Raw genomic sequence first — 12,698 nt, 5'->3', positions numbered from 1 at the left:
GGCACAAGCTCTCTTCTCCCCCAGTCCAAACCTCGTCGGCCTCTTCCGAAGCGTCAGTTTCGGTCTTTTCGGCCCTTTCGTCGTTTCACGACAGCAGAGACGCCTTCTCACCAGCAGAGGCAGCAAGCGCACCAAGATAGGAAAAAAGTTTCCTTTAGGCCTACTCCTTCTTGGCGCTCCTGTTCCTCCCAAGGTAGATCCACCAGGTCCAGACCTGGAAGGTCTACCTCTGCATGACTGTCAACAAAACACCGGCGCATCCCCCCCAGTTGGGCGGCCGCCGCCTTGCCTTCAGGGACGTCTGGCTCGCCTCGGTGGAAGACGCTTGGGTCAGGGTAGTTGTATCCTCAGGATACAAGATGGAATTTGTTTCTCGCCCTCGGGATCGATTCTTCGAATCCCGACCCCCGAGAGACCCCGCCTTGGTCCCGGGTTTCTTTGCATCCATCACCTCTCTCCTCAGTTCGGGGGTGATGGTACCCGTACCAGAAAAACAACGCTTCACAGGTTTCTACTCAAACCTGTTTGTAGTACCGAAAAAAGGCAGTGCGGTTTGGCCCATTCTGGATCTAAAATCACTGAACAAAAGGGTCCGCCTGCGACATTTCAGGATGGAGTCCCTTCGTTCAGTAATCGCTTCCATGGAGGCGCAGGAATTCCTGTGCTCCATAGACATTCAGGACGCCTATCTGCATGTCCCCATCTTCCCGGGACATCAGAAATTCCTGCGCTTCGCGATACATCAGGAGCATTTCCAGTTTGTCACCCTGCCGTTCGGTCTCACCACCGCTCCCAGGGTTTTTACAAAAATCATGGCAGCGTTAATGGCCATCTTGAGGATCAGAGGTCTCGTGCTCTTTCCGTACCTCAACGACATCCTCATCAAAGCCCTGTCCTTGCCCCAGGCTCACGAAAGTCTGACCATCATTCTTGACACCCTTTCCCGATTCGGGTGGATCATCAACAGGAAAAAGTCCTGCCTTGTTCCAACACAACCTCTTGTGTTTCTAGGCATACTGTTCGACACCCGTCAGATAAGGGTCTTCCTCCCCAAAGAAAAGAGTAGCTCTTCGGCGGGAGTTCGCTCGCTTTCAGGGTCCCTGGCTTACTTCCCTCTGATCAGCCATGAGGGTCCTAGGGAGGATGGTGACGATGTCGGAAGCGATTCCCTTCGCCCAATTCCACTCAAGACCGCTTCAGCAGGCCATTCTGCTGCAGTGGAACAGGTCTGTCTCCTCCCTGGATCGTGCAATTCGACTCTCGTTTCGGGTCAAACAGTCCCTCAATTGGTGGCTGACATCTCCTCTCCCAGGGCTGGTCCTTCCTTCCGGTATACTGGCAAGTGGTGACGACGGACGCCAGCCTTCTCGGCTGGGGCGTGGTGTTTCGCCATCTGACCGTCCAAGGTCGTTGATCGGCGCAGGAGGCTGCTCTGCCGATCAACATCCTAGAGATAGGGGCAATTTTTCTGTCCCTACTTCACTGGGACAAGCTGCTCAAGGGTCTACCAATTCGGATCCAGACGGACAATGCCACAGCGGTGGCATACGGCAACCACCAGGGAGGGACTCGGAGTTGCTTGGCGTTGGCCGAAGTTTCCAAGATCCTTCATTGGGCAGAGGTGACAGTTCCAGCGATATCCGCGGTGCACATTCCCGGCGTGGACAACTGGGCGGCCGACTTTCTCAGCCGTGAGGGCTCGCAGCAGGGGAATGGTCCCTGCATCAGGAGGTCTTCCATCAAATTTGCCTCCGATGAGGGACCCCGGATGTGGACCTTATGGCGTCCCGTCTGAATAGGAAAGTTCCACGGTTCGTTTCCAGGGCCCGCGATCCTCGCGGTGGGCGCCGATGCTCTGACCATTCCTTGGTCACAGTTCGTGCTTCCCTTCCTCTTCTTTCCAAGCTGTTGAAGAAGATCAAGACGAAAGGGGTGTCAGTCATTCTCATCGCGCCTGATTGGCCCAGAAGGTCTTGGTTCGCGGACATCGTCAACCTTCTCGCGGACGCTCCCTGGAAGCTTCCAGACAGATCGGATCTGCTGTCTCAGGGTCCGATCTACCACCCCAATTCTCGGTCGTTCAACTTGACGGCGTGGCCGTTGAGACCGCGATTCTGTAGGGATCAGGTTTTTCTGATCGGGTAATTCACACCATGATCCGGGCTAGGAAGCCGTCGTCTTCCAGAATATACTCGTACTATCGCACGTGGAAGGCCTATTTTGGTTGGTGCGAGTCCAATCACATCCCGCCTATGTCTTTTCGCTCCCTTCTGTTCTGGCATTTCTCCAGGTGGGCCTGGACGCGGGTCTTGCCCTAAGTTCTCTAAAGGGTCAAGTATCGGCGCTTTCCATTCTTTTTCAGAAGACGTTATCCTCTTGTCCGCAGGTCAAGACTTTTCTGCAGGGGACAGCTCATGCAGCACCGCCGTGGATCCCTGGGATCTCAATCTAGTCCTAAAGGCCCTACAAGGTTCCCCATTTGAGCCTTAAGGAAGTTTCCCTGTCCTTTCTCTCGTGGAAAGTGGCCTTTCTCGTGGCCATCACCTCCATCCGGCGCGTCTCAGAGTTGGCGGCCCTTTCTTGTCGCCCTCCTTTCTTGGTGCTTCACCAGGATAAGGTGGTCCTGCGGCCTCCGCCTTCCTTCCTTCCCAAGGTGGTGTCTGCTTTCCACCTGAATGAAGACATCGTTCTACCTTCCTTTTGCCCGGCTCCAATTCATCCCCGTGAACGCTCCTTGAACAAGCTAGACCTGATCAGGGCGACGAGCGTCTATTTGGCTAGAACTGCTTCGTTCCGGAAGACAAACTCCCTTTTCGTCATCCCAGATGGTGCGCGAAAAGGCCTGCCGGCCTCCAAGGCAACTATTTCTCGCTGGATCAAATCGGCAATCTTGGCGGCTTACCGGGACAAGAACAGAGTGCCCCCTCCTGGGGTTAAGGCTCACTCCACCCAGGCAGTGGGCGCCTCCTGGGCGGTGCACCACAGGGCTTCCGCGCTGCAGCTTTGTAAGGCTGCAACCTGGTCTTCTGTCCACACGTTTGCAAAATTTTACAGGGTCCACACTTACACTTCGGCGGATGCCAGCCTAGGCAGAAGGATCTTGCAGGCGGCGGTGGTGAGTCCGCCGACCTAATGGAAATTTGCTTTTCCCTCCCCAGGGGCTGCTTTGGGACGTCACATGGTTCCTGTGTCCCCCAATGAAGCGATGGAGAAAACAGGATTTTTGGGTTGCTTACTGTAAAATCTGTTTCTCGGAGCCTTCATTGGCGGACACAGCACCCTCCCATGTTTTATAACTCATGTTACTTGTTCTGTGTGTTATGGCTACAGTTGAGTAGTCTGTGTATTCTCTATTCTGTTGCTTCTCCTACTGCTTTCTCACTAACTGATTAGTTTGGTGCCAGTCGGTGGGGTGTATACTACGGAGGAGGAGCTAACTTTTTTATGTGCATAGTGTCAGCCTTCTAGTGGCAGCAGCATACACCCATGGTTCCTGTGTCCCCCAATGAAGGCTCCGAGAAACAGGTTTTACGGTAAGCAACCCAAAAATCCTGTTTTTGCTCAACCCCAGCCCGCTACACCTGCATACCGACACCAAGCTACCCAGTGAGAAAGCAGTAGGTGAAGCAACATAAGAAACAAAAACACATATTCAGACGAGGACAACAAGGGGGGGTGCTGTGTCCCCCAATGAAGGGTATTCAAAAGAGATTTTATGGTGAAGTACCAAAAATTTTCCTTATTCGAATGACATATTGGGGGACATCCTACGGCAGTCCCAAGGGTGGGAAACTAGGAACACCAGAACAAAAAGATAATGGAAGGTAAGGCAGATCCATCAGGCCCTAACCCGAGCCATTCTACCCAGATTTGGGTTGCCCTCCATGTGGAAGAAGGATCAAGTCGCAGCCTTACAGAGCTGCAGGATAGAAGCATGATGGCAAACGGTACAGACAGGAGGACCCCTGCGCCCACGTGGAGTGAGACGAAAATCTCCAGTGGAGAACATTCTGTCCTTAGCTGATGCGCTACCATAATTGCAGCGCTGTAGCCTTAGAGTCAGAGAACTCTACTAGGGCATATAGGGACAACAGTATGTGAATGAGGCAGTCATCGACAGGTACTGACCGTGACCAACTTGTATAAAGATTATTCAGCTGGATGAGAGGGGGAAGGAAAGTTTTAACAAGCTCCTCATTGAGGTTGAAAGTTACCTTTAGTGAGAAGGAAGGTACTGGCCGAAGACCACTTTATTCTGAAGAGATGCAAGGAATGGAGAGTGACAGGAAATAGGTGCCGGCTGGACTGACTGTGCTAATGGAAGTAAATGCATCAAGGAAGTGACCTTCCAGGAGAGCAAGAGCAGGAAGATGTCCCTGATCGGTCAAAGTGAAAGCCCTGTAAGGACCCGGATGAAATCCTCTGGATCCAAGGAAGTCAGTAGAAAAGAACAATGTGAGCCCACACTCTGAAGGAAAGCCCTGATGTCACGGGGTCCTTCTCTGGTATAACACAATCAACAGAGCAAGCGAAGAGTGAACAATTCCAAGACCTTTATTTAGGCAAAAATACGAAAGGTCCATATTCAGTCCACCACACAAAGGATAAAATGGTCCAGAATTTGAATGCAGTTCAGTAGCAGGATAACATGTCCAGGGAGATGAGTCCAAAATCCAGCTGACAGTGGATAACATGTTCCATATACTCTTCTTTCTCTGTGAAGTGCAGTCTTCACACAATGCCCTCCACAAGGGAACTGACTTGTCCAGCTCCTGTCCTCCCCACCCCCCTCCTTGTGTCCAGGGGTAGTCAGACAGGTTGGGGCGGTTTGCAGGCCTCCCAAAGGAGACAAAGGAGCCTTGGGGATTAAGGAACTACAGGGGGTCATCAAGAGACAGATACAGTCAGGCTATAGACATACAAGGCAACAAGAAAAACACTATGAAGATCAGTGAAACAGAAACATACACAAAATGATATCCACATAGCCTATCACACCGTCACAACCTCTCCCCCCCATAATAAGTGAGCACACTATGAAGTCTACACAGACCTCTGGCCTGCTCACTTTAGTCCACATTGCTCAATCGTTTATAGTTACTTGTTCAGTGGCAGGGGTTGCAATAATTATAAACACTTGTTGTCCTTCCATATATTCCCGGGTCCTGGCTTTACGGTCATACCAGGTTTCTTGACTGGACTGGGCCATTTGCTGTTGATCATTAGCCAAGGTAGCTAGCTGGGCGAGACGGTCTCTGAACTCTAGAACGTAGAGAATGATGGGTATTCCAATGTCTGCGATATCTCCCTCCAATTGTTCTTTCAGAAGATAGAGAGGCCCACGGACCTTCTGGCCAAACAGATTGCTCCCCAGTGAGGTCCGGATGTCGTGGTGCTTCAAGGGCCTGTAGTTGGGTGACTGCTCCCACAAAATGACACTAACTCCCCAGTGTCGTTCCCAAGGAGGATATCTGCAGGAAGTCCTCCCATAACTCCAATCCAACACAGTTTTTCTCCAAAACCATAATCCAAATGCACCAAAGCTCGCTGTATATATTTGCGGACACCCCCCGCCAAGACAATGGGAGTTCCTGCACCCTGGTGAATTGCCTCGGGTTGAACCACACGGGGGTCAGCGATAGTCAGAAATGCCCCCGTGTCTCTAAATCCTGACACTTTGTATCCATCAATTAAGACATCCTGCAGATGGTGTTGCCGTTGCTCTGGGTAGCTAAAGGACAAAGGCCGGAGTCTGTACACTCCAGGAGGGGTATCTATGGTGCCGTGGTCGGTGTCCACTCTGGTGGGGGTGGTGGTAGCTCTTCCTCAGGCGGGATAGAGTGCACAAGATGCACTGGACGAGGTGGGGCTCCCTCCGAATCCTTGAGGGACATCCAAACTGCAAATGTCCAGGTTGCCCACACACCTAACATCTCTCTGTGATACCCCCAGGTCGTGGTCGGAACTGTTGGGGCCCATGATTGGGAGGCGTGATAGTCATCGGCTTGCGACTAGGTGGAAGGGCAGATATAATTGGAGGGGGGACGGGGCGCGGGAGCAGGCCGTGGTTCATTGTCCAGAAGCCTCCCCCATTGCGGTCGGATAGTAAGGGCTTCATCGGCCAGGGCTGCAGCTCTATCCATGGTACACAGCGTGCGCTCCCGGACCCATTCCCGTACCTCTGCGGGGCACTTGGCAAGAAATTGTTCTATAAGGAACGTCTGTATAACATCTTCAACAGTAAAGGCGTTTTCTGCTTCCAGCCATCTCCGACATGCCTGGGACATCTTATGTGCATATATCCTAAACGATCCCCTTGTGGTGCATGGGAGGTCTCGGAATTTGTCCCTATATGAGTCTGGGGTGATAGCATGGTAATCCATGATAGTCCGCTTTACAATGTTAGAATCCTGATTCCGCTGTGCATCAGTGGTTCGGTAAGCCTCCGCCATGCTTCCGTTCAGGAGTCCCACTAACAAACGCATCCAGCCAGAGTGGGGCACCTCCATCACAGCACACTGCTGCTCAAAGTCCTTGAAGAACCCCTCCACATCTCCGAAAGCCTCATCAAATGGCTTAAACTCTGTCCGGGTGATCCGTACAGGCTCCCGGATTGTTGGGGTTACACTCAACATTCTGTTACTCCCTCTTTCAAGCTCCATTGCTTCTTGTCCCCGCTGTGCCCGGCGGGCAGCCTCTTTCTTATACTCCTGAGAGACGCCAGAGCCCAGAACCGCCATCTCTTCGTACCACACCAACCATTGGCTTTTTGGGGTGGGGATCCCTGTCTCTAGTGCTCGTCCTTCAGACATCTGGGAGGAGGTGGCCGGGCTAGTGCCCACCAGTAGGTCAATTAAGGCTTCTTTAGTCTGTCCCTGGTAGTTCAGGCCCAGGTCTCTGGCTCTCTCCTGTAAACTGGATACAGTCCTATTTCTGTACTCACTCTGTGGGTGGTTCTCCATTGGGTTACACTCTGTTGATCCTACTGCTGCCACCAGTTGTCACGGGGTCCTTCTCTGGTACCACACAATCAACAGAGCAAGCGAAGAGTGAACAATTTCAAGACCTTTATTTAGGCAAAAATACGAAAGGTCCATATTCAGTCCACCACACAAAGGATAAGATAGTCCAGAATCCGAATGCAGTTCAGTAGCAGGATAACATGTCCAGGGAGATGAGAGTCCAAAATCCAGCTGACAGTGGATAACATGTTCCATATACTCTTCTTTCTCTGTGAAGTGCAGTCTTCACACGATGCTCTCCACACGGGAACTGACTTGTCCAGCTCCTGTCCTCCCCACCCCCTCCTTATGTCCAGGGGTAGTCAGACAGGTTGGGGTGGTTTGCAGGCCTCTCAAAGGAGACAAAGGAGCCTTGGGGATTAAGGAACTACAGGGGGTCATCAAGAGACAGATACAGTCAGGCTATAGACATACAAGGCAACACGAAAAACACTATGAAGATCAGTGAAATAGAAATATACCCAAAATGATATCCACATAGCCTATCACACCTGATTTGAGGCCTGGAAGCCATATTCTGAAAAGGAATAGACCGGGCTGAAAACTGGCCCTCGAAGTAACTGAAGGCCAATCTTATCTCAAGACTCGGCTGCAGAAGGCGAGAAGAGAGAGAGAACATAGGTGTGCATGGCATGGTTGGATCAAGAAGATTGAAGACTTTACAACTGTGTCTTCTTCAGCTCTGCTGATAAAGAGTGACCCCGAATACAAGTAGAAGAGGGGGACCCTGGAGAAGTACATCTGGACGATCCAGAAATCTCACGGAGAGCCTGCGAGGAGGTTGATTACTTCTGCGTATCAGGACCTTCTGGGCCAGCTTAGGGCAATGAAGATGACTGAAAACCCTTCTGAGTTGAGCTTGTGGAGCAATTTTGGAAACGGGTAGAGGAAGAAACAGAAGGGGAAGTGTGTGTGTGTGGGGGAGGCACCAAAGACAGGCAGAAGGGCTTCCCTGGAACAAAAAAGTCAGCTGATATTACTACGGAACATAGGCCAAAAACCAAGGACAGCCAGCACAACATAATAGGATGCAGGGAAGGGGTTATTACTCGCCTGTTGTAAAGAGTTAAAGAGTCTTGACTCTGGATCCTCTCTGCTCCTTGCAATGCACCATACTTTGGGGGACAGGAATCAAAGGGCATGGACCATCAACACCAGTACCTGGATGCCGACAGGGTCAGGAAATGGTCCTGCCAGTCATCGGGTCAAGTCAGTTTCTGGGATCCTGTCTTGGGCTGAGCAGTGGATTCCAGCAATGTCAACGTTCTACAACTGGGCTACCATCATGGCAGCCTCTCCTCGGGCAGAGGTGTTCATCAAAAACATATATATATATATATTGACTAGTCATATGATATTATATGCATATGATATATATAATATGAATATATTTTGTTTATTTGCTTTCCAGTACGATTTTATGAGGGTGTGGTTGAGCTTTGTCTAACTGCAGCCGAAAAGAAGGATCCTAAAGGGCTGGGGCTGCACTTCCACAAGAATGGGGAGCCGGAGGAGGATGCTGCCGGCTTACAAGCTTTTCAGGAAAGGTGTGTAATAACGTCATTAAAAAAACGACGGTCTCGCCTCCTATGAAGGCAGCCCCACCACAGCTGAAGGGGCGCTCGCGCGGCTCACCTCCTTTTTTTTTTTTTTTTTTTTTTTTTGACAGGTTGAACTGCTACAAATGCATCACAGATACCCTGCAAGAGCTGGTCATCCAAAGCAAAGCGGCTCCTCAGTCTCCGAGTGTGCCCAAAAAGCCAGGCCCTCCAGTGCTGTCTTCGGACCCCAACATGCTCAGTAATGAAGAGGCTGGACTTCATGTATGTGAATTTTTTTTTTTTTTACTTTAAGACCCCAGCGCTCCTGATATTGTTCCCACTATATTTGCCGCTGCACTTGCACACAAGCCGCTGGCATTCACATTGGCTGATGCGGCGGCACCTTTGCAATTCTTCGGTCACCAGCCACTGTTTTTAGTAGTCATGGAGGTGTGTGCACCATGTAACCTCCTTCTGCAGTTAGCTCCCTCTATATATTTCACTATCCAGTCAGATCTGCAATCGCCTGCTTCCTAATTGCAATGTCTCATTGACACCAAATTTTCTTCTCCAGTTTGAGCAGATGCTGAAGCTGGCTCAGCGGTCATCTGACGAACTCTTCAACATAGCGTTGTTCAACTGGCTCATACAAGCCGATCTCGCAGACAAGCTGCTAGAGGTGAGGGGGGGGGTGCAGGGCTAGACGAACCGTAGAAATACCTTCTACTGCTTACCATAACATGCAAAAAGGAGGAACGCAGCAGCTCTGTAGAGACCAATGTATATGCAAACGCAAAATCTATCATAATTGCTGCGTAAACTGCAATAAAAAAAAAAAAAAAAAAAAAGAATTTCTCCTACGCCTCATTGGGGGACACAGGACCATGATTTTTAAAAATTACTCACAAAAGTGAAGGTTCTTAGCGCATAAATTGGCCAATTCATGTGAGCCCATCAACCGCGACAAGGTGACACTTCTCTAATGGTTTTTTTTTTTTTTAACTTTTTATTACAGTTTACTCAGCAATTATGATAGATTTTATGTTCGCATATATATAGGTCTTTACAGAGTGCTGCTGCGTTCCTCCTTTTTGCAAGTTATGTATTCATTGCAGTAGGCACCTGTTCATACTATATGGAGGTGCTGGTCAGGTTTTTTGTTCTATGCTTACCATAACATAACCGGAATATGCTCTCCCCTCCCCACCCTTTAGTTGAACTCTCCCTATCTGGAGCCTCATCTTGTGCGAATGTCTAAGATCGATCAGAACAAAGTGCGGAGCATGGATCTACTGTGGAGATACTATGAGAAGAGCAGGAATTTCAGCAGCGCTGCTAAAGTGGCGGCCGATCTGGCGATTTTGGACAGGTGAAGATTGGGGATGGATCGGGCTTGGGACGAAGGTCAACTTTGTAGTCATTTTATAGTGTTCGTGCAGATAGATGGCAGCGTGCACTGTATTAATATCTCTAAATACATTGTATTGCAGATTCTGTCTAAAATGTGCATATTTACACACTAGGAGAAACTAGCCGGCCGTATCCTGTAGGAGAGCCAGTGATGTATAAATACATTGCAGGTTCTGTCTGGAAAGTGCATATTTGTGCACTAGGAGACACGAGCCTGTCATTTTCAGTAAGAAAGTCAGTGCTATATAAATGCATTTCTCTGTCGCTTCATTGAGGGACACAGGAAACCATGGGGTGTATGCTGCTGCCACAAGGAGGCTGACACTATGCAGAAAAAAAAGTTGGCTCCTCCTCCGCAGTGTACACCCCACCGACTGGAACTAGGATATTCAGTTTAGCTTAGTGTCAGTAGGAGGTGGACACGGGTCTTTCATTAGACCCATATCTACCTCTGCGTGCGTCGTTCCTTTTCAGGTACCCGGAGGGATACAGTGTGAATAGTCACTACTGTACTCCCACGCAGAGACTATGAGTATGGCGTGTACTGCCACCCCGTATCCTCATATGTCTTCCCAGCAGGACTAAGAGCCCCTAACACAGAAGCGTGTTTAGGTGACCTGAATCCGGTCCTTGCCCCGTCTCCCTACCCACTCGCCCACTAGAGCCTGTCGGTATTCGGAGGCAAAGACGTCCCACAAGGCAGCAAGTTCGGATGTCTTACGTCTCTGGATTAAGAGATACTTTCTCCCTCTCCACCAGGTCCGCAAAGAAGAAGAAAGGATGAAGAGGGAAGATGAAGAAGGACATATAGAAAAAGGGGACGGGGAAGTTTTGTTTCCTTTATTGGCCCATTTTGGAGCGCTGGGGCGTTTGGAGGTTAAGGGCCTTTATCTCTTAATTGCTAGCAGGATAGGGCACTGCGCTACTTTCCTTTTGGTGCTTCCTCGGGTCCTCCGCGCCGCCCCCTTTCTAGCTCCTCTTCCCGCTCCATCTCACCCCCCGGGCCTTCCCGGCGGTCTGCCTCTCCTCAATCTTCCTCTCCCAAGTCAAGCGAGAAGTTCTCGGACGCGCCATTAGAGGATGAATCGGATCTGGATTCGGACCGAACCTCTAACATGACAGATTTGGTCCAGAGCCTCATTGTGGCGATTAACCAGACCTTTAACATCAAGGGCTCTGCTATGGAACCCGCAGATCAGGCAGTTTCGTTTAGACAGTCAAAACCATCTTCTAAGGTCTTCGCCCCTCATGGAGATTTTCAGGAGATACTCACCAGAGAACAGGAGAACCCAATCGGGCGCTTTCAGAGAGGAAAGTGCCTCGGAGTCTTATATCCCTTTTCTCCTGAGCTCACTGCTAATTGGACAACTTCTCCTACCGTGGACCCGCCAGTGTCCAGACTGTCCACCAGTACGGTGCTCCCGCTTGTTAATGGAGTGTCCCTCAAGGACTCCAATGACAGGAATCTTTTGCAAAATCAGCTTTCGAAGCGGCTGCTTCCACCTGGGTCTCGATGGCCTTTGCCAAGTGGGCCAAAGAGCTCCGTCATGGTATTCGTGCTGGAGCTCGTCCGGATGACTTGGCGGATGTCGCCGACCAGATTTTGCATGCAGAAAAGTACCTGGTCTTGGCCTCCCTGGATGCTGCTTCTTGCACAGCTCAGACGTCTAGCAATATTGTGGATATTCGCTGGACTGTCTAGTCCGCCTGCAAGACCTTAGGCCAGTCTTCAAAGAAGTCACTTACCAGTTTGCCTTTCAGTGATCTTGTCTATTTGGCTCCCTGCTGGACCAGATTAAAAAGGAAGCCACTGGGGGCACGAGTTTTTCCCTCCCCCAGTCCAAACCCCGTCAGCCACCTCCAAAGCAGCAGTTTCGCAGCGACAGAGGCTTTTACCCACCAGCAAAGGCCGCAGGCTCGCCAGGATAGGAAGAAGGTTTTGTTTAAAGCCACCCCTTCCTGGCATTCCTGTAGCACCCACAGTAGACCCACCAGGACTATGCCTGGCAGATCTTCCTCGACATGACTCGTGTCAAGATCCCAGCGTTCCTCCCAAGCTGGGTGGTCGTCTTCTCTTCTTCAAGGACGTTTGGCTAGCTTCGGTGGAGGACGCATGGGTAAAGGAGATTGTATCCTCGGGATACAAAATAGATTACGCTTCGGGCCCCAAAAACGATTCTTCGAATCCCATCCTCCAAGGGACCCTTCTCTGGTCTCAGGTTTCTTTACAGCCATCGACTCCCTTCTCAGTTCAGGGGTGATCGTGCCCGTCCCGGACCGGGAACACTTAATGGGTTTCTATTCGAACCTGTTTGTGGTGCCGAAGAAAGACTGCAAGATGCGGCCCATCCTGGATCTCAAGTTGTTCAACGGGAGAGTCCGCCTGAGACATTTCAGGATGGAGACCCTCCGTTCTGTAATTGCTTCCATGGAGGCGTGGGAATTCCTGTGCCCCATAGACATTCAGGATGTCTATCTTCATGTCCCTATTTTCCCTGGGCATCGGAGGTTCCTACGTTTTCCAGTGCATCAGCATCATTTCCTGTTTGTTGCCCTGCCGTTCGGTCTTACAACCGCCCCAAGGGTTTTCACCAAAATCATGGCAGCTTTTATGGCCATTTTGAGAATCAGAGGTCTTGTGCTCCTCCCGTACCTCTACGACATCCTCATCAAGACTCCGTCCTTTTCTCAGGCCCAAGACAGCCTCGCCATCGTTCTCGACACC

The 12,698-nt window shown here is 50.6% G+C and overlaps 1 protein-coding gene across 2 annotated transcripts in view; it reads left to right on the top strand.

Annotated features, from left to right (window-relative positions):
* NUP155 (nucleoporin 155) overlaps window positions 1-12,698 on the top strand; it is a 63,940-nt gene that overhangs the window by 36,328 nt on the left and 14,914 nt on the right. For both annotated transcript variants that reach the window (XM_073543958.1, XM_073543957.1), the window contains exons 25-28: window positions 8,434-8,569; window positions 8,692-8,845; window positions 9,138-9,242; window positions 9,778-9,932. In XM_073543958.1, coding sequence (XP_073400059.1) covers window positions 8,434-8,569; window positions 8,692-8,845; window positions 9,138-9,242; window positions 9,778-9,932 — 550 coding nt within the window. The remainder of the gene's footprint in view (window positions 1-8,433; window positions 8,570-8,691; window positions 8,846-9,137; window positions 9,243-9,777; window positions 9,933-12,698) is intronic.

This window comes from Dendrobates tinctorius, unplaced genomic scaffold (genome assembly GCF_039654945.1).
Source record: "Dendrobates tinctorius isolate UK_male_01 unplaced genomic scaffold, ASM3965494v1 ptg000135l, whole genome shotgun sequence".
Classification (NCBI taxonomy): domain Eukaryota; kingdom Metazoa; phylum Chordata; class Amphibia; order Anura; family Dendrobatidae; genus Dendrobates; species Dendrobates tinctorius.
Note: the sequence above shows the minus strand (reverse complement) of the source record. Positions and strands in the feature narration are given on the sequence as shown.